Below are 25783 nucleotides of genomic sequence, written 5' to 3'. Positions count from 1 at the left end.
GGCCATGTGCACGGCGCCTATCCTCAAGAGTCCGGACTACTCCAAACCATTCATTGTCCAAACAGATGCTTCTGAGTTGGGTGTGGGAGCTGTTCTTTCTCAACTGAACTTTGACGGTCAAGACCAGCCCATTGCTTTTATAAGCAGACGGCTGACCCCTAGAGAGAAGAATTGGTCAGCTATTGAGAGGGAGGCCTTTGCTGTGGTTTGGGCCCTGAAGAAGCTGAGGCCATACTTGTTTGGCACTCACTTCAAGATTCAGACCGACCATAAGCCCCTCTTGTGGCTAAATCAGATGAAGGGTGAAAACCCCAAACTGCTTAGGTGGTCCATTTCCCTACAGGGGATGGACTTCACAGTGGAACATAGACCTGGTACTGATCATGGCAAGGAACTTTTTCGATTACTCCCTTGGCGAGCATGATGAGGGCTTCTTTCTTGAGTAAGTAAATTCAATGGAGTGCACTCCCCTTGGCAGTTTGTGCTGGGTGGTCTCTGGATGAACTTCAGGATATGGCCATAGGTGACAAGGTCCAAAACTCATCTGTCTGAATTGATAGGATTCCAATGGTAGAGGGAACTGGTAATGTTTGCACCCACTGGATGGGAGGAAGTAGCCAGTCCCCGATTTAAGTCACTGTTTATGACCTTTATCTGGACTTGAGGGGTTTTCCTCTGTCGAGGTCCTGGTTTTGTATATGCACCACAGCTGGTGGGCAGTAGGACTGTTGTTGATAAGGAGCTCTGTATTGAGAGTGAAAAGGCCTACATTGTTGGGAGTGTTGGTATCTAGGGTGAAACCTCTTCCACAATTCCCTTGAAAGGGCATCTGCCTGAAATGCAGCATATCAAGTGACCTGGCTGTGTCTGTGCCCGTTTTGATGGCAAATAAAGCATCATCTATGTGCTTCCCAAATAGTGACTCTCCATCGTAGGCCAGATCAAGAATTTGTGCATGGACTTCTGGTCTGAATATGGTCACATTTAGCAACCCAGCACCTGCAGAAACCAGTGGATGCTATGTCCATCGTGCAGTCTATGATCTCTGTTGACATGCGCTCACCCTCCATCTTGTAGTATTTTTCCTTGCCACAGATTTTCAATCTTCAAGCATTCGGTCAATGAGGTTTCCAATGTCCGTCCAAATCTGCCTATCATAGCGGCTGAGGATTGCTAGTGAATTAGCTGCAGAAACTGTGATAGCAGACATGGCAGAGAACCTCTTACCTATTTTGTCTAACAGCCTGCCCACCTTATATTGTGGTGTGGATATAGGAATTGAGGTTCTTAGAGCAGCTTTGTGCCACCTGTGATATGATTGAGTCTGGTTTGGGATGTCCTGTGGGGCAGGAAGGGGAATCTTCTGAAGCCTTGTATTCTTTATCGATACGAGGCAGTACTGCTGCCACCATTGCCGGGATCTTCATTATCTTGATGCCTTCCTCCCATATATATCCTATGATGGGGACAGCTCCGACAGACTTTGACTGCTCCTTGATGCTCCTTGAAATCATATAGAAAGCAGTCGGTCTGCTAGACTGAGAACGGTAGGTGAAATCTTATGGCAGTGCGGTCTGAAGGAGAGTCCGCTGGATGTGGTAGTAGAGTGGGGGCTAGATAATCATCCCATTCATCAAGGGGAGTTTGAGGGTTCTAGAATTTCACCTTCCTCTTGATCGTCATCTGTCAACAATGGGTTATCCCTTGACAGTGCCACTATGTTAGAAGCGGGTCCCATCCTGAGTAATTGGTGGAGGAAAGGGCCTTGGGGTAGTAAGTGAAGCAGGCTGTGGTTCCTGTGGAGGTTCCGAAAAGCTCTTGTGATAGTCCTACAACATTGCCTGTAAATCTTGAAAAAGTAATATAGGCACTTTAATGTCCCCGTCTCGGCAGTGGTTCAGCAGAATACTGATAATGCTGCTCATAATGCCTTTGCTTTGGTTGAGAAGAATAATAATGTTCATATTATTGATGTTCTTCCCAGGACACAAGTCCTAAAAAAAGAAGTGGGGGGACGCGGTCACCGGAAGTGACGTCACAACAGGAAGTGACGTCACAACAGGAAGTGACAACGAAAGGTGCAGAGCTCCTCGTCCCAGAGAGGCCAAAGAGTGAAGTCCAGCTGTTTGGCAGGGGGGACGGCGTCCCCCAGGTAAAATAAGTGGGGGAACGCCATCCACCCGCGTGGTTCCCCGACTCGAGCCCTGGTTCTTCCATGTTCTTATCTTAGTATTTTACCTGGAGCTCTGATGGGCTATGACCTGGCCCAAAAGCACTATCATCACCTGAATCCTCCAGGACCAACAGATGACTTGGCAGGGGTGGGGGGGGGGGGGGGGGTGGGGGGGTCGGGGAAACCTTGCTGGGCGAGGTAACCTGAGGTTCCAAGGAAGTTTTCATGATCCTTGTAATTTTTATAGCCGTGGATGGTGTTATCGACAACTGCAGAGGAATGGTCATGGACAATGATAAAAATGGATTTGCGGCTTTTAGCGTTGTTGATCCACCTCCTGTTAGCTGGGTCATCAGGCTCTTTAACAACTGGGTGGACGTCAATGATATCGCCGACTAAGTCTTCGTCGCTGATGAAGATCTCAGTGATGAGATCGGGGCGTAGATGGATTAAGTAGTCGTTTTTACAGTGGACGGTCTCGATGAGATGGTAGTGACAGTCTTCGTCAACGATATTGCTGTCAACGAGGTTTGAGTTAAGTTTTGTGCCTCAACATGGACGGTTCTGAAAAGGATTTATGTGAGCAATCCCCAACCCTTGCAGATGGCGTACTGGGCTCATAAGATTAGTTTGTATTTCTCCTTTTTCAGAGATTCTCTGAGGTGGGACATCTTAAGGGACTTTCTGCTTTCTTCAGAGGTCCCTTGGTAAGGTATCTGGATCGGTTTTGAGACCTTGCTGAGGTATCACCGTCCTCCTCAGAAGATGATCTCAGAGTTTTTGACTTTTGAAGCCACAGAAGAAGGCACCCCTCTCAATCTTCCAAGGTTTCAGAGGAAAACGTGCAACAAATGTTATACTTCTTTAACTTATGTTGGTGGTAGAGGCAGTGGAGACAGTCCTTATGAGGGTCATCCACATGTACCCTTTTCTTATTGCAAGTCTGGGGGAGTGGAGTTGGCCTAACTGCTAGGGCTGTTGCCCTAGAATCTGGGGAATTGGGTTTGAGTCTCAGCCATGACAGCTAAACATCCTGTGATTCTGGGCAAATCACTTAATCTTCCTGTGCCTAACAAAAATGAATGTGTCCTCATTTAATGCAACTGGTGCTATGTAAAGCGCTCTGATACCCGATTCGGGTTAAGTTCGCGCTATATAAAACTCTGCAAAAAAAAACAAAACCTTACAGGGTCTGAAAAAGGCTTTCTTCGCTGTATCAGACATTGTAGGAGAAATAGAAGTATCTTTCCAAGATCTGGAAGTAGAAAATTGAGAAGAGCTCAGGGAGACTCCCTTTACACACTAAGTGCGGTCAAAATCTGGGGGACACAGCCTCTCTTGGGAGTGTTCTAGAGGGTGCTGTCCCGTCTGGTTAAGGTTTTTAAAATGGACATAGATAGGCTAAGTGATTGTTCATTACTAGTGTAACCTATTATAGAGATAAAAACAGCTTTATTATTGTACCGTGAGACTCCCATTTCGACGGCGGAGAATGAGTCACGCATGTGAATCTATGAAAGATCCAATAATGGAGAAGAAAACAAGTTACTTACCTGTAACTTTGGTTCCCCAGTATTGGTAACTTTCATAGATTCCATGCTTTGTATCATTCCCAGTCGTCGGCCTGGGAGCCTCGTTAAATAGAAAATACCATAGCAGTATGTACAAAAAAGAAAGAAAGGCCTAGGCCTCATCTCATTTTGTAGCATATATACCTCTTTTTGTAAAAGAGACCAACATTTTGCAACAACCAATCAGATTAGCCTCACCCCATAGAACCCACATGAGAGAGTCTCAGATTTTCGCAGCTGTTGTGTATCTGTAAACACTTTTGCTGAAGGCTGGGCTTTTCCAGGGGAGGAGGGTGGGCGCATGGGAATCTATGAAAGTTACCAATAGTGGGGAACCAAAGTTACAGGTAAGTAACTTGTTTTCTTGCCCCAGTATTGGAACTTTCATAGATTCCCATGATTTGTATCAGAGTAGCTAGCAGTAAGTAACCAGTGCACATTTTGCTACATGAGTATTACAATATCTCTACATAACCGGCATCATATGATAATCATATACCTTATAACAATACATCAGAAACATTATGTGCTACAAAATGTGCAATCATAGGAAGGAGGGATAGAAGGGAAAGCTCACCTCTCATTGGAAAAGATTCCACAGGACTGCTTGTCCTGCTGCCGCTTCGCTCCTTATGAAAGAGTCCAGGCAGTAATGCTTTGTGAATGTATAGGTACTCTTCCATGTAGCCGCCCTACAAATGTCTTTTATAGGGGCTCCAGCGAAGAGAGCTGCCGAAGATGAAACTGATCTTGTTAAGTGAGCTCTAACATGTCTCTCCAGCGGTTTTCCTGCCCCTTGGTGGCAATAATGAATTGCACTTGACATCCAGCGTGTGATTCCTTGTTTTGAGAGAGGAAGACCTTTTCGAGGTGCACTAAAAGCCACAAAAAGTGGAGATAATTTCTTCAAATCGTTTGTGCCTGCAAGATAAATTTGAGACATCTCTGGACATCTAAAGAATGTAGAGACCTTCCTGCAGGGGATGTTGGTCGAGGGAAGAATGACTTTAGAACCAGTGGTTCGTTCAAATGGAAATCCGAAGGGACCTTTGGACTAAATTTTGGATTGGTCCTTAAAAACACCCTGTCTTTTTTTTAACTGTAGAAAGGGTTCTAAAATGGATATTTTATTTATTTTCAAAGTTTTATATAGCGCGAACAAGTTCTTTGCAGATATCAGAGCGCTTTACAGAACCGAGGGGTAAAGGGAGACAAGGGAGTGCTTAAACCAACTATTGGATACAGAATAGTAGAGGGAAGTCAATGAGTAGCAAAATATGATAGCAATCAGATAAAACACCAAGTAAAGTTAGACAATCTGATACGCAAATATACAAAGTCAGAGCAGTGCGTTCAATTAAAAAAAAAAAAAAAAAAGTGTTCAAGTGAATTTAGCCATAAGGATTGCTTTTACTTCTTTCTTAAACAAAGCAGTGGAGGAGATAGCCCTTGTTTCGGGAGGCAGAGCGTTCCAGATCCTGGGTGCCATTCCAGAGAAGGATCGTTTATAAGTTTTTTCCTTCTGGAATCTTCGCGGTTTCAGGAGGAGATTTTTTGTGCTTCTGGTGGATCTCGAGCCCCCTGATATAGACAGCTTTTGAGTGAGGTAGTTGGGTGACTTGTGGTGTACAGCCATGTGAGTCAGACAAGCGATTTTCAGCTGTATCCTGGCATCGAAAGGCAGCCAGTTCAGGGAGTTTAATCCGGGGAAATATGGAAATGTTTTTTTGATCCAGTGATAAGTCTCGCTTCAGCGTTCAAGGAGGCTCTTAGGGGTGCGGTTGGTGATCGGGGGAGTCTGCTGAGAGCGACGATTCTGTAGTCTATGCGTGGAATGACTAGGGCTTGTACTGCAGTTTGGAAGTCCTTGGCAGGGAGGAAGGGTTTAAGTTTCCTCAAAGTGTTGATTTGGAAGTTAGCTCCCTTAGTTGCTTTGCTAATGTGCTTCTGCATGTTGAGATTGGTGTCAAGTGTGATGCCTAAGGATTTAGCGGAGTCCACAATAGTGGGTTGGACATTGAGTGCAGTTAGGTGCTTGAGCCAGCATTGGGTGGTGGAGATTTTCGCAGGAGGTGCGATCAGAAGGAACTCAGTTTTCATAGGATTTAGTTTGAGGTGATTATCGTCGAGCCATGATTGGGTGTTTCTGAGCGTAGAGTTTAGAAGTTTGATGTCTTCCGGGGATTGTAGTTTGAGATGGAGTTGAGTGTCATCGGCGTACATGTGAAAGTGTACATTAGATGCTTGTAACAAGGTGGTGAGTGGTTCCATGACTAGATTGAACAAAATTGGGGATAAGGAAGATCCTTGTGGGACGCCTAATGTTACAGGCACAGATGGGGAAAGCACGTTGTTGATCTTGAACTTTTGAGACTGATTATGTAGAAAGGAAGTGAACCACTTGAGAACAGTCCCAGATAGACCCATTCTGGTACTTAACAGCTCAAGTAGATTCTCATGTTTGACGTCGTCAAATGCTGAGGAGAGATCAAGTAGGATGAGGAGGCAGGTGTCGTTGTGATCTAGGATTTGGAGGGCGTCATCAATTATCTGTGCCATAGCCGTCTCCGTACTGTGTCTTGCTCGGAAGCCTGACTGATGAGGGTTGAGGAGGTCAAACTGATCGATGTGTTTTGTCAGTTGGAGTTGTGCACATTTTTCCAACAGTTTGGCCAGAGTGGGGATATTGGTGATAGAGCGGTAATTGTTAAGATCAGCAGGGTCAGCTGTAGGTTTCTTGAGTATAGGCGTGACTTGTCCCACCTTGAGGGAGTCAGGGATGAGTCCTTGTTGAAGGGAGCTGTTGATGATTTTAGTCCAAAGTGGGAGGAGCAGGGGGATGAAGTCTTTTACAGCATTGGCAGGTAAGGGGTCTATGAGCTGATTGGAGGATTTTAGGGTGCCGAGAAGTTTGTTAATTGTTTCTTCTGAGTAGGTGTCGAAGGAAGACCAGGCCGCGTTATTTTTAGGTTGAGTGGAAGTTATGTTGTTGGGGCTGGAGTAGCGGCTTACATCATTGAGGAGATCGCTTCTTATGCTATTAGTCTTCAGCTCAAAGAAAGCAGAGAAGTCTTCACAGGATGGTATATCGCTTGTTGTGCTGTTTGATTGTAGAGGTTGTGTCTTGGTTTGAGTTTTGACTAGGTCAAACAGTTTTCTTGGGCGGTTTTTTGCTTGATCGAGCTGGAGGCTGAAGAAGACCGTTTTTGAGCGCTTGATTTTCCTAAAGTAGGCGTTTCTCTTTTTCTTAAGAGTTTTAAGGTGCAGTGCTGAGGGGTCTGATCTCCAGGTGCGCTCTGCCATTCGCATGTCACGCCTATCTTCGTTGAGTCTACCATCATACCATGGGTTAGAGTTCTTGGTTGAGACTCTCTTCAGTTGCAGGGGGGAGGCTTCATTGACTATTGAGGTCATAGAGTTGAGGTAGAGGTTGGCCAGTGATTGTATGTCCGAGACGCCAGTATGGGGAAGGAGGCGATTGTGGCCGTGTGCAGGTAGGGAGTTGGGGTCGAGTTTCTTTAAGTCCCCTTTCCAAATCTTGGATTTGGTGGGTTCAGCCGGGTTAAGTTTAACTTTTTCGTTGATGAAGAATGTGATGATGTGGTGGTCTGACCAGTCACAGGGTTGGATTGCCTCCAGTTGGGTGGTGTCTTCTTTGGCGATGATAAGGTCGAGTATAGCGCCTTTGTCATGGGTCAGGCTGTTACAGATTTGGGAAAGGTCCAGCGCGCTGAGGAAAGTTTTAAGACTATTCACCACCGCATCCTTGTGATCGTTCCAATGGAGATTGAGGTCACCCAAGTATATTTGAGTGTTCTGCCGCCCGGAATTAGCGGAGATCGTGTCCATGAGTTGTTGGGTGAAGGTGAGGTTGTCTCCGGGTGGGTGGTAGATGACATGTAGAGAGCATATAGGTTTGCCCTCGCTGGTGACATCGAGGCAGATGAGTTCACAGGATGTGAGGGAGGGAGAGGTGGCTTTAATAACAGAGAGGTTGCTCCTAAAAATGCATGCGATTCCCCCACCCGTCTTACCGATCCTGTCAAGTCTAATGATGTGGTAGTTGGTGGGTGGGTGGGGGGGGGGGGGGGGGGGGGGGGACACCAAAATGTCCATTATAGGTATAGAAGATTCAGTAAGCCAGGTTTCGGTCAGAATGGCTAGGTCAAGGTCCATATTTATAATGTGGTCCGCGATGTCGGAGGAGTGTCTAGGGGCCGATCTGCAGTTAAGTAGTATGCATTTGAGTCGGGGAGTGAAATGGGTGGTAGAAGGTTCTGGAGAGAGGGGGACTTTTCTAAGGTTATTGGGGACGGAGCTTCTGTTTTGTGTGGGGGGCCTAAGGGGGTTTGAGTGAATCGTGGGTATGGAGAGGTGTGTGGTTGTGTGGTTAAGGAGAACTGGGACATATGAACGAAGGAGGTTGTGTATGTCATGGTCCGAAAGGGGTTTGAGGGCACGTCGGGGGCGGTTGGTATGATTGCGATCGGGGATAGAGGTCCAGTGTGGGGAGTACTGAATGAGAGGGTCCGTGGGGACGGAGAGTGATTTGTTGGGCGGGGAGGTGGTGGTGGTGGGTGAGGGGTGTCTGGGGTTTATGAAAAGGAGTTCTTTGATAGTTTGAAGTTCTTCTATGACTAGGAGGAGGGTGGACATAATCTTGTCCAGTGTGGGAGTAGGGTGGAGGTTGGTGGTATGAGTGAGGCCTTCGATAGGAGGCGCGTGGGCGAATAGGGGGTTGAGTGCAGGCTAGGGATGGCGGGGGTGCAAGTAAGGTAGTGGGGACTGAGAATGGGGGGGGGGGGAGATGAAATGGGGGAGGGGCTTGTTGAGAGGAGGGGGGCTTAAGGTAAGGGGGGAGGTGTGTTCTGAGAGACTAGTTGAGAGAGTGGGGTAGTGGGGACTGAGAGTGGGGGGAGAGATAGAATGGGAGAAGGAACTGTTGCGGGGGAGGGGGGGGAGGAGTTGAGGGAGGTGGGGAGTTCCGAACGATTAGTCGGACGTGTGAGAGAGGTGTTAAGGTGGGGGGTAGGCGGGGTGGGGGAGTGGACAGTGTATGATGGGGAGAGATCTATAGCTGTGGTTGAGGGGTGTGTAATAGCTACAGCGGCTACTGTAACTCTCCTACTCTCCTAGCTGAAGTGAGGGCTAAAAGGAGAGCTAATTTCCAAGACTACATTTTTAAATCCACCCTGTGGATAGGATCGAACGGAGGTTTAATAAGATGAGCCAGAACCAGATTGAGATTCCAAACCGGAGGTGGTGGCCGCACTGGAGGAAAAACCCTGAAAAGACCTTTCAGGAACTGTTTGATAATTCTAGCAGATCAGATAAAAGAACCAGAAGCTGTTCTTCTGAATCTTGAAATAGCTGCCAGATGTACTTTGATGGAAGAATGAGAAAAGGCCTGATTTAGCCAGCGATAGAATGTAAGGCAGTATTTGATGAGGAGCTGAAGAGAATGGATGGATGTGTTCACGATGACACCAGAGGCAGAAGCACTTCCATTTAGCACAATAGGTTTTGTTTGTACTTGGTGCACACGCTTGAGTTAATATCTCCCTACATTCCTGAGGGATATCTAAGCTGTGGAACTCTCTGTGCTCAGGAGCCAGGCCTTCAAATGGAGAGATCTCGGATTTGGATGTATCACCTGTCCCTGGGACATTGTTAATAGAGATGGAATGGGACATAGGTGAAATGGTTGGACCTGATAAAGCAGGAGAAGTTGCGTTAATCAGAATTGGCGTGGCCACGCTGGTGCTATTAAGATCATCCTGCATGGTGCCATCTTTATTTTCCTGAGAAGGCGTGGGATTAGGTGATTTGGAGGAAAGGCGTAAACAAGTGCACCTAACATTTCCTCCAGAGTGTCTTGATCCGATTCCCACTCGTGACAGGCTGATTTCAGACGACTCAAGGTGTCTGCTGTTGTGGTAAGAGTGCCTGGTAGATGTTCTGCTGAAAGAATGACATTGTGGAGAATTGCCTATTCCCATATTCCCTGGGCTTCTTTAGAGAGCAGATGAGACCTCGTACCTCCCTGCTTGGTTATGTAATGCATGGCTGTTGTGTTGTCCGTCCTGACCAGCAAGGTTGCGTCTTTAACTTTCTCCCTGAAAGCCTGCAAGGCTAGGCGAATCGCTATGAGATCTAAGAGATTGATATGAAGAAAATGCTATTCTGTGTACCACTTACTGCTCACTTGGAGGTCCTGTAAGACAGCGCCACTCCCTTTCATAGAGGTGTCTGTGGTTAAAATCAGGTAGGATGGAGCCATTCTGAAAGATAGACCACTCAAGATGTTCTCCTTGATAGCCCACCAGCCTGCTGCTTTTCTCATGAGAGGAATGACCTTTATCATTTCCTCGAAAGAACCTTCCACTTGGCGCCCTCACATGTTCAGTTGTTCTTGCAAGGGGCGCATTCGCAGTCTGCAATGCGGAACTAATGGTATGCCAGATGAGATCAATTCTAGAAAAGACTTGTATAGACGAACTGACAGGGATCGTCTCTTTTGTAAATGGTTGGCAGAGAAGATTAGCTTTTTCTGTCCTTCTTCCGAAGGAAAAACCTTGTAGCTTCTTGTATCCCGAATGGAGCCCAGGAACTTGACCCTCCTAAATGGAATAAAGACTGATTTTTCTTTGTTGAGATGCAGACCCAGGTGATTGAAAAGTTGAATGTAACTTTCGACTGCCCTTGTCGATGCTTGAGAAGACTGAGCTTTTATCAACCAATAGGCTAGGTAAAGGAAAACTTCCAGTGATTGTTTCCTTAGGAATGTTGCTACCGGGGCCAACACCCTTGTGAATATCCGAAAAGCGGATCGGAGCCCGAACGGCAGTACTTTGAACTGAAAGTGGCTCTTGACTACTGTGAGGCGTAAATATTTTCTGTGAGCTGGGTGGATTGGAACGTGGAAATATGCGCCCTGGAGATCCAGAGTCGCCATATAATCCCTTGGATTTAGAAGACGTAAGACGTCTTGAAGCGAGACCATTCAAAAAGAGTTTTATGAGATAGGTGTTGATCTCCCTCAGATCAAAGATTGGGCACCACTTTTCTTCCGTCTTGTGGATGAGGAAAAAAACCTGGAATAGAACCCTCTTCCTCTTTGAGAAAGTGGCACTGGTTCTATCGCTCCCTTGGTGAGCATTTGACAAACTTCGAGACTGAAAAGATGCAGGTGTTTTGATTCTGTGGAGCAAGGAGCTATGGGAGGTGGAAGGTTTTGGAGTTCTACTGTATGGCCAAATTGAACGATATTCAGAACCCACCGATCTGTTATGATCTTCCAGCAATCCAGAGAATGTGTAAACCTGCCCTCCATCGGTGTTACAAGGGGTGAAGGACCAGTAGGTAGAGCCAGGAAGCCGCTATTGGCGTTTAGAAGCATCTCTCCCTTGATGTCCTTGTCTACGAAAGACGCTAATTGATTTTGCCTTTGAGAGTACTGAGGCTTGAATGATTGAGAGGCTTATGAATAGGAGAAGTAGCGATGTTGATAATCTCCCCCATATTTAGAGAAACCTTTTCCTCTTGCACCCCAGAAAGGTACTTTTCGATATTTAAGTGTGCCCAAAGATCTTGCCGTCTCGGTAGCCTTTTTTTAATGTCTTGTAAAGCATCATCTATATGCTTGCCAAACAGCATATCTCCATCGAAGGGCAGATCCAGAATTTTATTCTGCACCTTCGGGCAAAAGCAGGTACATCTCAGCCAACCTTGACGCCTCAGGACCGCTGAATCTGCCAAGGGCACGAAAAGCTGTTGTAGCAATGTACATTGCACAAACTATAATCTCAGATGAAGATCATTCACCTTCTTCCAGGATCTTTCTCGCTTCCGCTTTGGCACTCACTGGAAGCTGATCAAGGAAAGGAGAGAGATCGCACCACATTTGGCGAACATATCGTCTCAAAATTGCTAGTGCGTTCGAGGCCCTAACAAGGTGGCTAGACATAGAGGAAAACCTCTTGCCTACATTGTTTCTGGGCCTGCCCTCTGTCTGGCGGTGGAGTCAGGGGTGCCGTCGGGTTTCTTGATTTTCTTTGGGTCGCCTGAGAAATAACCGAGTCCGGTCTAGGTTGACCAATAAGACAGACTGGACTGTCCTCCCGTGCCTTAACTTTTTTCTCCAGACGCAGTAGAACCGGAGCTACAGTAGCTGGAGACTGCATCACCTTCTTGCCTTCATTCCAAACATGCTCTACTATATAAATTCTTGAAAGGTTCTTTAAAATCATCGTCGTCGTCGTCGTAGACGCGGTCGTCTACACCGCCATCGTCTTAGACGCGGTCGTCTACACCGCCATCGTCGTAGACGCGGTCGTCTACACCGCCATCGTCGTAGACGGTGTCGTCTACACCGCCATCGTCGTAGACGGTGTCGTCTACACCGCCATCGTCGTAGACGGTGTCGTCTACACTGCCATCGTCGTAGACGGTGTCGCCTACACTGCCATCGTCGTAGACGGTGTCGCCTACACTGCCATCGTCGTAGACGGTGTCGTCTACACTGCCATCGTCGTAGACGGTGTCGCCTACACTGCCATCGTCGTAGACGGTGTCGTCTACACTGCCATCGTCGTAGACGGTGTCGCCTACACTGCCATCGTCGTAGACGGTGTCGCCTACACTGCCATCGTCGTAGACGGTGCCGTCTACACTGCCATCGTCGTAGACAGTGTCGTCTACACTGCCATCGTCGTAGACGGTGTCGTCTACACTGCCATCGTCGTAGACGGTGTCGTCTACACTGCCATCGTCGTAGACGGTGTCGTCTACACTGCCATCGTCGTAGACGGTGTCGTCTACACTGCCATCGTCGTAGACGGTGTCGTCTACACTGCCATCGGTATACACGGTGTCGTCTACACTGCCATCGGTATACACGGTGTCGTCTACACTGCCATCGGTATACACGGTGTCGTCTACACTGCCATCGGTATACACGGTGTCGTCTACACTGCCATCGGTATAGACGGTGTTGTCTACACTGCCATCGGTATAGACGGTGTCGTCTACACTGCCATCGATATAGACGGTGTCGTCTACACTGCCATCAGCATAGACGGTGTCGTCTACACTGCCATCGGTATAGACGGTGTCGTCTACACTGCCATCGGCATAGACGGTGGCGTCTACACTGCCATCGTCGTCTACGGTGTCGTCTACACTGCCATCGTCGTCTACGGTGTCGTCTACACTGCCATCGTCGTCTACGGTGTCGTCTACACTGCCATCGTCGTCTACGGTGTCGTCTACACTGCCATAGTCGTCTACGGTGTCGTCTACACTGCCGGTGTCGTCTACACTGCCGGTGTCGTCTACACTGCCGGTGTCGTCTACACTGCCGGTGTCGTCTACACTGCCGGTGTCGTCTACACTGCCGGTGTCGTCTACACTGCCGGTGTCGTCTACACTGCCGGTGTCGTCTACACTGCCGGTGGCGTCTACACTGCCATCGTCGTCTACACTGCCGGTGGCGTCTACACTGCCATCGTCGTCTACGGTGTCGTCTACACTGCCATCGTCTACGGTGTCGTCTACACTGCCATCGTCGTCTACGGTGTCGTCTACACTGCCATAGTCGTCTACGGTGTCGTCTACACTGCCGGTGTCGTCTACACTGCCGGTGTCGTCTACACTGCCGGTGTCGTCTACACTGCCGGTGTCGTCTACACTGCCGGTGTCGTCTACACTGCCGGTGTCGTCTACACTGCCGGTGTCGTCTACACTGCCATCGTCGTCGAAGGTGTCTTCTACACTGCCGGTGTCGTCTACACTGCCGGTGTCGTCTACACTGCCGGTGTCGTCTACACTGCCGGTGTCGTCTACACTGCCGGTGTCGTCTACACTGCCGGTGTCGTCTACACTGCCATAGTCGTCGAAGGTGTCGTCTACACTGCCATCGTCGTCTACGCGGCTGTCGTCAACACTGCAATAGTCGTCGACACTGTCGTCGTCGACACTGCCATAGTCGTCGACGCGGTCGTCGTCGACACTGCCATAGTCGTCGACGAGCTAGACTTCCTCACACCAGTTTCTGCTGTTATAAGTCCCTTCCTCTCCTTTACACCTCGGTGAGGAGATTCAGGTTGGACTGCGCCTGTAAGACCCCCGGAAGGTCTTTTTAGAGGCTTTTTGAGGAATTTCCTTTGCAAGTCCCATCCTCTCCTTTACACGTCAGTGAGGAGATTTAGTTGGGCTGCGCCTGTCAGACCCATGGTCTTTTGAAGGCGTTTTGAGTGCACTGCTCACAAGAAACCAGCTGAGATCGTATTCCTTCTCAGATCTCCACGAAGACGCAGCCGATGAGGCCTCATCACTGTCATACTAGAAACTGGATCTGTTCTAGATTTTAGCTTCTGGAACCAGGTAAAAGACGGCCCTCATGGACCCTTATGTTTATCTTACCTACAACTTGTGGTTCGGATACAGGCAATAAATGCCATCTTATGAGGGTCATTCACCGAACGCCTCCTTTTACAACAGGTAGCACAAGCTCTAAAAAGGCCTTTTTTCTCCATGTCTGATGATGAAAAAAGGGGAAGACAGCATCCTGAAGAGAATACAGTTGAAATCCAAAAGTTGAAGAGAAATCTGAGCAGAGCTCAGTGGAGACTCCCTTAGCACAATGTGCGGTAGAAAATCTGAGGCTCTGAGGCTCTCATGTGGGTTCTATGGGGTGAGTCTAATCTGATTGGTTGTTGCAAAATGTTGGTCTCTTTTACAAAAAGAGGTAGATATGCTACAAAATGAGATGAGGTCTAGGCCTTTCTTTCTCTTTTGTACATACTGCTATGGTATTTTCTATTTACTGAGGCTCCCAGGCACGACGACGGGGAATGATACAAAGCATGGGAATCTATGAAAGTTCCAATACTGGGGTAAATGATGATGACCGGCACAGTGGTGTGAGTGTGTGTGTGTGGCATGCAGGGAGATTGTACTAACATATCAAGTAAGTGCACTCATGAGGCCACACAAGGCAACTACCCGTTATGGGGCTGCATGATTGACTATATAGTCCATGGCCCCAATACAATGACTTTCAAGGGAAACAAAGCTTTTCTAAATAAAGTAAATATAAATTATAGTCCGTGGCAACACAAAAGTGCTGTAGAAAAGTAATCTGTAGACGTGGCTGTACAGCAGACAATCTGTCCTACATCCCCTCACAAAGTGGCCTTGCAACACAGGCAGAGTTCATTAATTACTTTATTTCATGGAATATAAAGATAAAAATGACTACACTACAGGTGCATGCCCATCTTGGGAGCCACGTGCCATTCACCCTTCACTCTGATCTTATTTTGCCATCTAGCTAACATCAATAACCTTCTGGCCCTACTTTGGAAGGGCCTCAGCCAACCTGCATGAAAACTTCTTTTCAACACCCTATTTCACCCTGCCATCAACAATAAAAATTACATTTATCAGTCACAGACGAGATAAGTGTGGTATTGAAGAAAAAGTTACTTACCTTTGGTAACGCCTTATCCAGTAGAGATATGATCCAAGGACCATAGTGTAGGCTAGTCATCTGGTCACAGCCATGGTGTGACTAAGGTTGGGCAAAATTCATGCAATTTACTTTCACCACGTACACGAAATTGCACACAAAAAAAGGACACCAAATTATGTGAAATCCAAAAAACAGCATTTGGGGCTATAGGCTTATGCAAAATGTGTTTTGCGCTAGAAAAAGCGCATGCAAAAAAGGCCAAGCACAGCAAATAACAGCTGCTTGCGTCCTGGTCATTCGAGTGGTTTCAATGCATATGTGCACATTTTTTTCTGCAAGCGGCCTGTTACTACGCAATGTGTCATAATAGCATACTTTCATGAATTTTGCATGACAAGCGTAACACGATTATTGAAATTACGCTGTTGCAACAGAAATTTCACCAGGGCTTATTTGTGACTTACACCTCGATTCCCATCAACACATGGTCTAACACCCTGCTCTCGCATCCACTGTACCCCACGTAAATCAGGATACGATGCTCCAAAGCCAGCAGCAGATTCATGGTTTGCTAATTTGAATACCACTTCCACACAAATAGAACTGCTGTGATCATCTTCCACCATGAATGCTGCTTGCCCACACGACACTCACAACACTTTACAGCGACAATGCCATGAATTATGACATGTCAAGGTAACGCTCACTGCTTCCAATAACCGATTTACTATGGGGAACTGCAACTGATCCGGTTAACAAAACCAGTTTAATTTTACTATAACCTAGAGGACATGATGAGGATTATGCCTAGTTTGAATGCAACAGGCACTTTACCCAGACCCACACAACTCTTTAAAATGACAACACCAGCAAATGTTTGCAGTACCAGGTGCTGCAATTAGCGAATCGTAGGTTACTTACAGCTATATCAGAAGTGCTCAATGGGCATTTCAGGGAGTTTGTAAAGCAAGTCTAGTGACATTTACCTGGTTTGTAGTATCGGTCTAGAATGCTGAGTGTAAGGAAGGCACCATAACCGTGGGCTGCAAACGGTGCTTGTGCCAGGGCTGCCAAGTAATCCATGTAATAGAGTGAAGGGCCATCATGCTCATCGTACCCTGCCAGCAGCAGATTTACATGGTAAGGGGTCTGGAAATAAAAGAGAAAACAGTTAACGAGTGGTAAAAAAAAAAAAAAGGTAAAAAAACGGAGGTAGAAATGTATATGTTTACATCATCTAACTCTCAAACAGTAAAATGCACCAGGGCTTATGTGGGTCAATAAAATAGAAGCTTATTTCAACAAACAACCTCTCCACGGATCCTCTTGTTCTTTCATTTGCTGTTCTCCAGCAGGTACGTTGTGTTTCACTGGTGTCATGTGCCTCTCTTCTGTGGTATTTAAGCACATTCTACCATCCTTTTACACATTTAATGTGGGGGGCATTGGCGATTCCCTCCTCCCTGCTTTGCAGAACTTTTGTGGTGATCCCTCCTATTTTTCACTTTGACATCTAGAGAAGTAGACAGCAGAGTCCCAAGTAATGCAGAACAAAAAGCTCTGAACTTTAGGAAAGTAATGTCCCTTCTCTTCTGTCATGATGTGTCTTTCCTCCTGCGCGTCACAGATGCCGTGTTGGTAGCACAGTTGGGGAGGCTGACGTGTCCCTAGTTGCTTCACAACTGCAGGGTGCAGTGTATCACTTGACACAGGAGGGCGTTGTGGGTTACCAGGAAGCCACACAGCTTCCAGAGGTACACATGTCACCTCATATCTATGAAGTACAACAGGCTAAAAAGGAGCGCAAGATTAGCAACTGGTGTAGACTTCTCAAAACACCACTCGTGCCTGGCCATTTCCAAATCTGGTGGTCCAGGTGTTAAATAACTAGCCTTCTACTGTTCTTTTCTCCATTGCTTCGACAACTGAACCTTAAATATTTCCACTACTAAGAGTGTTTGATTTCTTGGTTAGACATGGGTGAAGGTTAAATGGAATCTTGCATTGTTTTTCCTTTTCTCACTTCATGACTAAGCAATCCACCTTGGGGGGTGAAGGAAGAGCTACTTACCTTCGATATCTGGTAGAGACACAGTCTAGCCGCAGATTCCTTAGCTTATTCCTTAACTTAGAATATCCCCAGGCGCCAGACTGGATTCGGAAAAGCTTTTTCCCCAGCAATAGCTCTGCATGCCTGAAGGCGGCGCCGCTCGGCTCCGTCCTGACGTCGTCCACGGAAGTGACGTCAATGGAGCCACATAAGCCCCTCCCGGTGTGCTGACGTCAGTTTTCTACAGGAAGCCATGACAAAAACTGCGGTAGCATAGGAACAGTATGTGGTAAAAAAGAATAAATCATTGATAATGAGAAACCAAAGTAAGTTGAAAAAGCACCCAGCACCAGGAAGGACTGGAAGGAACAAAGCACCAAGCTGCGCCTCATGTCGTGGGGCTAACAGCTGCGGTACAAAGGATACGACAAAGCAGACACAAATTATCACCAAAGGGGGGGGAGGGAAGGTAAAAGAACTACAATATTGAAGGAACATGTTGCTAGACAAGTGATTAGAAGTGAACGACCACCAGAAGTTTACTGCACACACCCTCTGGTGATAGAGCGACTGCAGTACCAAAGAGAACCCAACCCAACCGACTGCCATAGAAAGAAGGAGGCACAGGCAGGGGCAGTGGGAGGGAAAAAAAAATAAATAACTTCACGCGTGAAGAACACAGGTGGATCAACATGAGTAGGCTGTGAAAAGTATAGACCTAAGCCACCTAAAAAACGTGGATGGATTGGAGAGCCAAATGGCTCGAAAGCCAAAGAACACCCCCTGCGCCAACGGAAGGTGCGAGAACGCACCACCAACACTAGGATAGAGAAGAGGCAGAAGGCCCCCATGCAGAACAACACACCCTACCCCAGAGTGAGGTGCGAGAGAACACATCCGGAAGACTAAGGCCACCAGAAAGAGGGAGGCTAGGTGGAAAGACACCATATGAAAAGGTCTTCGCAGAGTGGGGAGGATGGGCATGCGTTAAGGAGTCTGCGGTTAGACGGAGTCTCTACCAGATACATTGTTACCGACGGTAAGTAACTCTTCCATCTGATAGAGACATATCAAAGCCATACCCCATGTGAAACAACCACCAAGTTCCAGGAGAACATATTTGTCAACTGCTGATGAAATACGGTGGAAGCCGCAATGCCAGGACAACGGACATCAGATCCATGACCCACCTTAAGGAGCATGAACAAGGGATGGTAAAGACACCAAATCTGACGAGGGATGGTGTGAGACCCCTCTCGCCCAGGCACAGACAAAAGGAAAACAGAACTAGAAAGTTCTGTGCCAAAATAAGAAACAATGCAGGGAGACCTTCAAAGAAGGATCCTAGCACCGGTCCTTGTAATCCAAGAGGAATGAAGTTCCAAGGGTCAAAACAACACGACAACGGTAGAGCATACTGCCTGAACACACACTACAGTGGAAGTCACAAGAAACAGGGAACAGTCGGAAGAATGTCCACTCAAGAACAGGAGCTGCAGCATGAGGCCGGTGGGTGTAAGAAAAAAACCTTAATGTGTACTCCCCAGGACATGTGACAACAGTGGCAGGGCTGAGCCCAGAGCCTAGTGCCAACAGAGACAGAGGAGCCGCCACTGAGCAAAAGCTCAGGAGGTAGGCATGCAGCCAACCAAATTAAAAGGCACCACTTTGAGTGGATAACCTGTAAAGCCTTTGAACACAGAGGACAGTATCCCAGAGGTAAGCGTAAACAAGAATTTCTGACACTAAGGCGAAAAGACCTAGTATGCGAGTACCCCAGTGGCGTATAGAATCCACGATATACACACAAAGAGACCGTAATGTCGACACACGTACGTGGAGTGACTACATCTTAAATAGGGGAGTCATGCAAGCGAAACCACATCACTGGTGTGCTGCATAACAGTTAAGAATGCAGAAAAATAACAGGTCAGCGAGGGGGAAGAATCCTTGTCTCCTGTGAGACAACGGAAACAGACCACAAGACTGCCCATAAAGGATTGTGATAAGGCACAGACAGAAGCCTGCCGCCAAAACCCTACACCGCCAAAGACAGACACCGTCTAACAAAATGGAGAACGTTGAGAAGAATACACAGCAGTGCTACCTTAGAAGCCAACAAATACCCCACAAAGGGTAAGGCACAACCCTACAAAAGAAGAGTCCCTCTTGAGACAAGCTCGTAGGCAGAGGCTCATAAGAAAGGTAAACACAGCTTAACCAGCTGTACCAGAATAAGTAACCAACACAGTTGAGCAGCCACACAACCCAGAACATCTGCAGCCCACAACGGGTAATAGAAAAGAAAGAGACGGCACCGTCACAAAACCAAAAATCGTCTACGAGGATTAAAACCGAGACAGACACATATACAGGAGGTGCTGACCGCCGAATCAGCATGGGCGTCAAAAAGAGTGACCCCATCAAATGGTAAATCTCTAAGCCGCTCCTGAACATGCTCTGGGAAAACGCCATCGCGCAACCACGCGGCGCGGCATTATGGCATCCGACGTGGCCATAGCACGACCCACAGAGTCCATGGTGTCCTTGGCAGACAGAATTGAAAAGTGCGTCATATTATGGCCATCCGTGATTAGGCGTGCCAGATCGGCACGAGAGTTCTCTGGCAAGGAGGGGGGAGCCGTTCAACAGCATCCCAAAGGGCAAATGTAGCCCAAGCAAATACACACAACTTCTTGAGGGACAAAGTCCTGAGCTGGCGGATATGAACACATCGCAGCCATATGACTCCAACCACCGAGATTCCCGAATGGGAGGATGAAACGGAACAGGAGTGACAGAGAGGGCTGCCTGAAGCACAAGTCCTCCAGCTCCAGGATGGAGGTTCAAACAGGCGGGGTCATTGCGAGCCGGCCGATGTGCCACAGTACGATCTACGGGGTCACCCGAGGTCCTTGCCCACGTTCCGAGAAGGATGTCAAACAAGGACTCTACAAAAAGTAACAATGGTTCCATGTTCCCCACGTCCTGGTGGAGAATATTCAGCAAAGGCTTTGAAGGTCTAAAGACCGAGGGTGGCCCCATCCTTAAAATATCAGCAGCCCTGCAAACAGCCCTGACAAACGTCCCACTAGCCTCCATGGCCCCGCGAGGCAGTGAGAGCAAGTCATCAGTAGGTGATGGACGAAAGCTAAACCGGCCACTTAATAGAGGCTCAGCAGCATGATGAGTAGGCCAATGCTCCACTGGCACCTGCTCCAAGAGCAGCAAAATAACTCGGGGGTGGTGAACCCATCGGGACCACATCCTCCACCAATAAAGCTGGAGACAGCACTGGCGTTGAGGCGGCGCCTGAGACCTCTGAAAAGGCCCCGGCTGGCGGACAGGAGCAAGCGTCGGCGACCCCCCAAAAGGCCTCGACTCTTCAAGTCGAGCCGGCGTCGGCGACCTCCGAAAAGGTCTTGACCCCTTGAGTGGAGCCGGCGTCGGCGACCTCCGAAGAGCCCTTGACCGCTCTAAGTCGGACCAGCGTCGACTCAACATTCCCAGAGGTGGAAACCTGCAGAAAGAGAGTACTGCACTGTGCCGCTACAAACTCCAGCGATGCCACAGGGAGCCTCGGAAGGCTATGCAGGGGCACTTTGGAAGGGCTAGAAGTCAGGCAGGGGTGACCTTTGCCCCTGCCTGCAGGGCTGGTCGCTCCACACACCGCGCAGCTCCCTTGCTGAGTGCCGGGACCCCCCCCCCCCCCCCCCCTGCTGCCTCGCACAGACGTGAGCCGGGACCGCCACTCTACCGGCTCACCTCCTGCCGGTGCCCCTGAGCGCCTTAGCGGTATTTTCGCCCGTTTACGGCGTTGTTGTGAGTTCTGGTAACAGTTTGCTTCACCTGTGCTTTTCTCTCCCCTTTGTGCCTCCTGTGCCGTCCTCGTGTCCTCCCCGCCGCTTGTCCCCCTCCCCGCTCCCCGCCGCTGCTCCCCTGCGGCCCCGCCCAGCTTCGCTAGCTTGGCCGCCCATTGGCCCACCCCGCTCCCGCCTCCCAGCTGCCCCGCCCTCGCTCCGCCCCCCACTACGCCATTTATGACGGAGTCCACGCGTACGCGCAGCATGCAAGCGCAGCGGGCGCGCCGATTGCGCGCGAAGGTGCGCCAAAGGTAAGCCCGTCTGCGCCCGTCCGCGCCCAGTGCCAGGACCCCTGGCCCCCGCAGACCCCAGCCTACCCGCCGGTCGTACGACGCCGCCACCCTCAACGCACTCAACGCCGGCCAAGTCCCGGGCTGCTACCAAGCCACCCCGAGACGCACCCACGGACCCTTCTGCTGCAACTACTGCAAGTTCACCTGCATCCGGACCTGCACCACTCCAGCAGTGCCCAAGACCTCGACGAGCAACAGCAGCAGCCACCTGAAGTGCATCCTGCTCAACACCCGCTCCGTCCACAGACACGCCGTTGAGATCTGGAACCTGCTTGACACCATAGCCCCAGACGTCGCCTTCTTCACGGAAACCTGGATGAAGGCCTCCTCTGCACCTGACATCGCCATCGCCATCGCCATCCCAGACGGCTACAAGATCATCCGAAGGGACCGCATCAACCACACCGGAGGAGGCATCGCCATCGTCCACAGGAACACCATCCGCATCACGACCAACACCGATGACACCCTCACAACCGCAGAGCACCTGCACTTCCAAGTCCACATCAACCCCAAGACCACCCTCAGAGGCACCCTCATCTACAGACCCCCCGGACAACGCACACAATTCAGCGAAGACATCGCCGACTTCATCAGCCCGCACCCCCTCTGCTCCGCTGACTACATCCTCCTCGGGGACCTCAACTTCCACCTGGAGAACAACAACGACCGCAACAGCACCACCCTGCTGGACAACCTCGCCAACCTGGGACTCAGGCAACTGGTGACCACCCCCACCCACTACGCCGGACACACACTCGACCCAGTCTTCTCATCCAGCAAGGACATCGCCTTCAGCCACGCCACCGGACTCCACTGGACGGACCACAGCTGCGTCCACTTCAGCTTCGCAAGGACCACGGCCCACCACCACCAGCAACAGGCTGCACGCAGGAACTGGAGCAAGACCACAGCCGACCAGCTTGCGTCCTCCCTGAGCATGAACCCTCCCACCAGCACAACGAACCCTAGCCAGGCGGCCACCAACCTCACGAAGTGGATCAGCGACTGCGCAAACGAGCTCGCCCCCCTGAGGACCCCGCCCAGCAGACCCGGCAGCAAGAAAGCCCCATGGTTCACCGACGAACTCAAGAACTCCAAGAAGAACTGCCGAGCCCGAGAGAACCTGGCGCAGAGACCCAACACCAGACAACATGACTGCCCTCAAGCTCGCCACCCGAAAACACCACCAACTCATCCGCGCCACCAAGAAAACCGCATTCAAGGAACGACTGGACAACAACACACACAGCAGCAAAGAACTCTTCAACATCGTCGAAGAGCTCTCTAACCCCAACGCCGGAAACAACGACATCACCCCTTCGCAAGACCTCTGCAACTCCCTAGCCTCCTACTTCCACAACAAGATCGCGGACATACACAACAGCTTCAGCACTTAACCGACGAACACCACGACCGAACCACCGCGCCCCACCACCACCCTCCGCGCCTGGACTCCGATCAGCACCGAAGACACCATCCGCACGATGAACTCCATCCACTCCGGATCTCCGACCGACCCCTGCCCTCATCACATCTTCAACAAGGCCGACGCTATCATCGCACCCCACCTGCGGGACATCATCAACACCTCCTTCAACACCGCTATCTTCCCGGAGAGCTGGAAGCACGCCGAACTCAGCGCTCTACTCAAGAAGCCATCGGCTGACCCCACCGACCTCAAGAACTACCGGCCCATCTCGCTGCTCCCGTTTCCTGCAAAAGTCATTGAGAAGACCGTCAACAAGCAGCTGGCCGCCTTCCTCGAGACGAACGGATCCCTCTACCCCTCGCAGTCTGGCTTCCGGGCCAACCACAGCACCGAGACCGCCCTGATCGCAGTCACCGATGACATCCGAGCGCTGCTCGACAACGGAGAAACAGTGGCCCTCATCCTCCTCGACCTCTCCGCGGCCTTCGACACTGTCTGCCATCGCACCCTAGTGCAGCGCCTCAGCAACGTCGGAATCCAGGAGAAGGCACTGGAATGGATCATCTCATTCCTTGCCGGAAGGACACAGAGAGTCCGCCTCCCCCCGTTCAGATCAGAAGCCACCAAAGTCATCTGCGGCGTTCCTCAAGGCTCCTCGCTCAGCCCAACCCTCTTCAACGTCTACATGAGCCCCCTCGCAGCCATCGCACGCCAACACAACCTCAACATCATCTCCTACGCCGACGACACCCAGCTGATCCTCTCCCTCACCAACGACCCCGCCAGAGCCAACCTTCACGAAGGGATGTAAGAGGTAGCCGAATGGATGAAGAACAGCCGCCTGAAACTGAACTCAGATAAGACGGAAGTCCTCATCCTGGGATCCTCACCCGCCGCCTGGGACGATTCCTGGTGGCCCCCCGCCCTAGGCAGCGCACCCAAACCAACAGACCACGCACGCAACCTGGGCTTCATCCTGGACTCCTCCCTCTCCATGACCAGACAAGTCAACGCCGTCTCCTCGTCGTGCTTCAACATCCTGCGCATGCTACGTAAGATCTTCCGGTGGATCCCCACCGAGACCAGGAAGACGGTCACCCAGGCCCTCGTCACCAGCCGTCTGGACTACGGCAACACCCTCTACGCCGGAACCACCACCAAACTCCAGAAGAGACTCCAGCGAATCCAGAACGCCTCAGCACGACTCATCCTGGACATCCCCCGTCGCAGCCACATCCCCGGGCACCTGAAAGATCTGCATTGGCTCCCGGTCAACAAGAGAATCACCTTCCGTCTCCTCACCCACGCACACAAAGCCCTACACAGCCAAGGGCCAGGATACCTCAACAGCCGACTCAACTTCTACGCTCCCAAACGCCAGCTTCGGTCGACCAGCCACGCCCTCGCCGCCGTCCCCCGCATCCGTAGAGCCACCACAGGAGGGCGGTCCTTCTCCTACCTCGCCGCCAAGACATGGAACTCCCTCCCCACCCACCTCCGCCTGACCCAGGACCACCTCGCCTTCAGGAAGCAACTCAAGACCTGGTTGTTCGAGCAGTAGCAGGGCCCCCCCAGCGCCTTGAGACCCTCTGGGTGTGTAGTGCGCTATATAAATACGATGATTGATTGATTGATTGATTGATAGGGACCTGCCCCGAACAAGAACATCCTCCTGCGAGGACTGGCGGCACTTTGACGTCTTCGCTGGAGAAGGAGACCTGCGTCGTTAGGGGTCCGTTCGGGACATCCGGGCAGACAGCAGCTTCATGCTTGGACATTACATCAGGGCCACTATATTTACGCCACATCTGCGAGCTGAGGTTAGATTTTTCTGATCTCTGTCCAAGCCTACAGACATGGAGCCTCTGAAATCAGTTTATGGCAGTCTGTATACTTTAGGTTGGAATCTTATTAAAGGACCATATGAGCCCATTCCACAAATCAGGGACGAGGGTGGGTTGGTGAAGAATCTGCGATTAAATAGTTTCTGCCAGAAAATAGTTACCGAAGAGAAGTAAATTGTTCTTCTGATAGAGACGTATAAACGCAGATTCCTTCCCTTATTAATAGATGCACAAGCAGTGCCACCACAGTGGAGAGTGTGTGGAATGGCTCAGCTCAGGAAATCCTGCAGAAAAGATTTGTTGCAGTGCCAATCCCACTAGAATCGGCTATCCGGAGAGCAATGCTTTGTGAACCTACGGAGGGACGCTCCTGTAGCAGCCTAGCAAATGTTCATGACTGGCACACTGCGCGGCAATGTCTTGGAACAGCCTTCAGTTTGATGGAATGAGCATGCAAGCCTTCTGTGGACTGCTTTTTTGGCTTACCCATAGCAGATCTTGATGCTCAGATAATCTATCTTGAGTTTGGTCTTCTTTTTCACGGCTTCTGACTTTCGTACCCTCAGAGAAACAGACGAAAAATTGATTGTCATGTCTGTAGTCTCTGATTCACTCCACATGGAAGCTCAGTGCCTGTTTAGGGTCAAGGCAATGAAGCTGCTCTTCCTCTCTGGATGGGTGAGGTCCTGCATAGAGAGCCGGCAAGGTGATGGATTGCCTTATATGGAATGGTGTTGCTACTTTGGGCAGGAATGCTGCTTTTGACCGGAGGACTAATTTGTCCAGGAAGAATGATTTATAGGGAGAGGGGCCCCCCACACAATACCTGGAGTTCACTCTCTTGCCTGGCTGATGTTATGATGACCAGGAATGCGGTCTTGATTGTAAGAAGACAAACAGAGTAACTGTGCATGGGTAAGAAGGGTGTGCACATCAAGTAGGCGAGTACCAAATTAAGGATGCATTGTGGCATGATAAAGTTGGGCGTAACATATTGTCCAGCCCCTTCAAAAACAAATCAGAACCAGTGGCTTGAAGAGGGATGGTCGTTTCATGTAAATGTAAGCAGCCCAAAGGAGCTGAG

General features: G+C 49.7%; 1 protein-coding gene across 1 annotated transcript in view; it reads right to left on the bottom strand.

Moving 5' to 3' along the window:
• Positions 1 to 25783, bottom strand: part of PSMB2 (proteasome 20S subunit beta 2) — a 214607-nt gene that overhangs the window by 30528 nt on the left and 158296 nt on the right. The window contains exon 4 of the mRNA XM_086956505.1: positions 16204 to 16366. Within this exon, the coding sequence (XP_086812631.1) occupies positions 16204 to 16366 (163 nt within the window). The remainder of the gene's footprint in view (positions 1 to 16203; positions 16367 to 25783) is intronic.

The sequence above is a fragment of the Lissotriton vulgaris genome, chromosome 2_1 (genome assembly GCF_964263255.1).
Source record: "Lissotriton vulgaris chromosome 2_1, aLisVul1.2, whole genome shotgun sequence".
In the NCBI taxonomy this organism is placed as follows: domain Eukaryota; kingdom Metazoa; phylum Chordata; class Amphibia; order Caudata; family Salamandridae; genus Lissotriton; species Lissotriton vulgaris.
The sequence above is the reverse complement of the archived record's forward strand: the minus strand, read 5'-3'. Positions and strand labels throughout refer to the sequence as shown.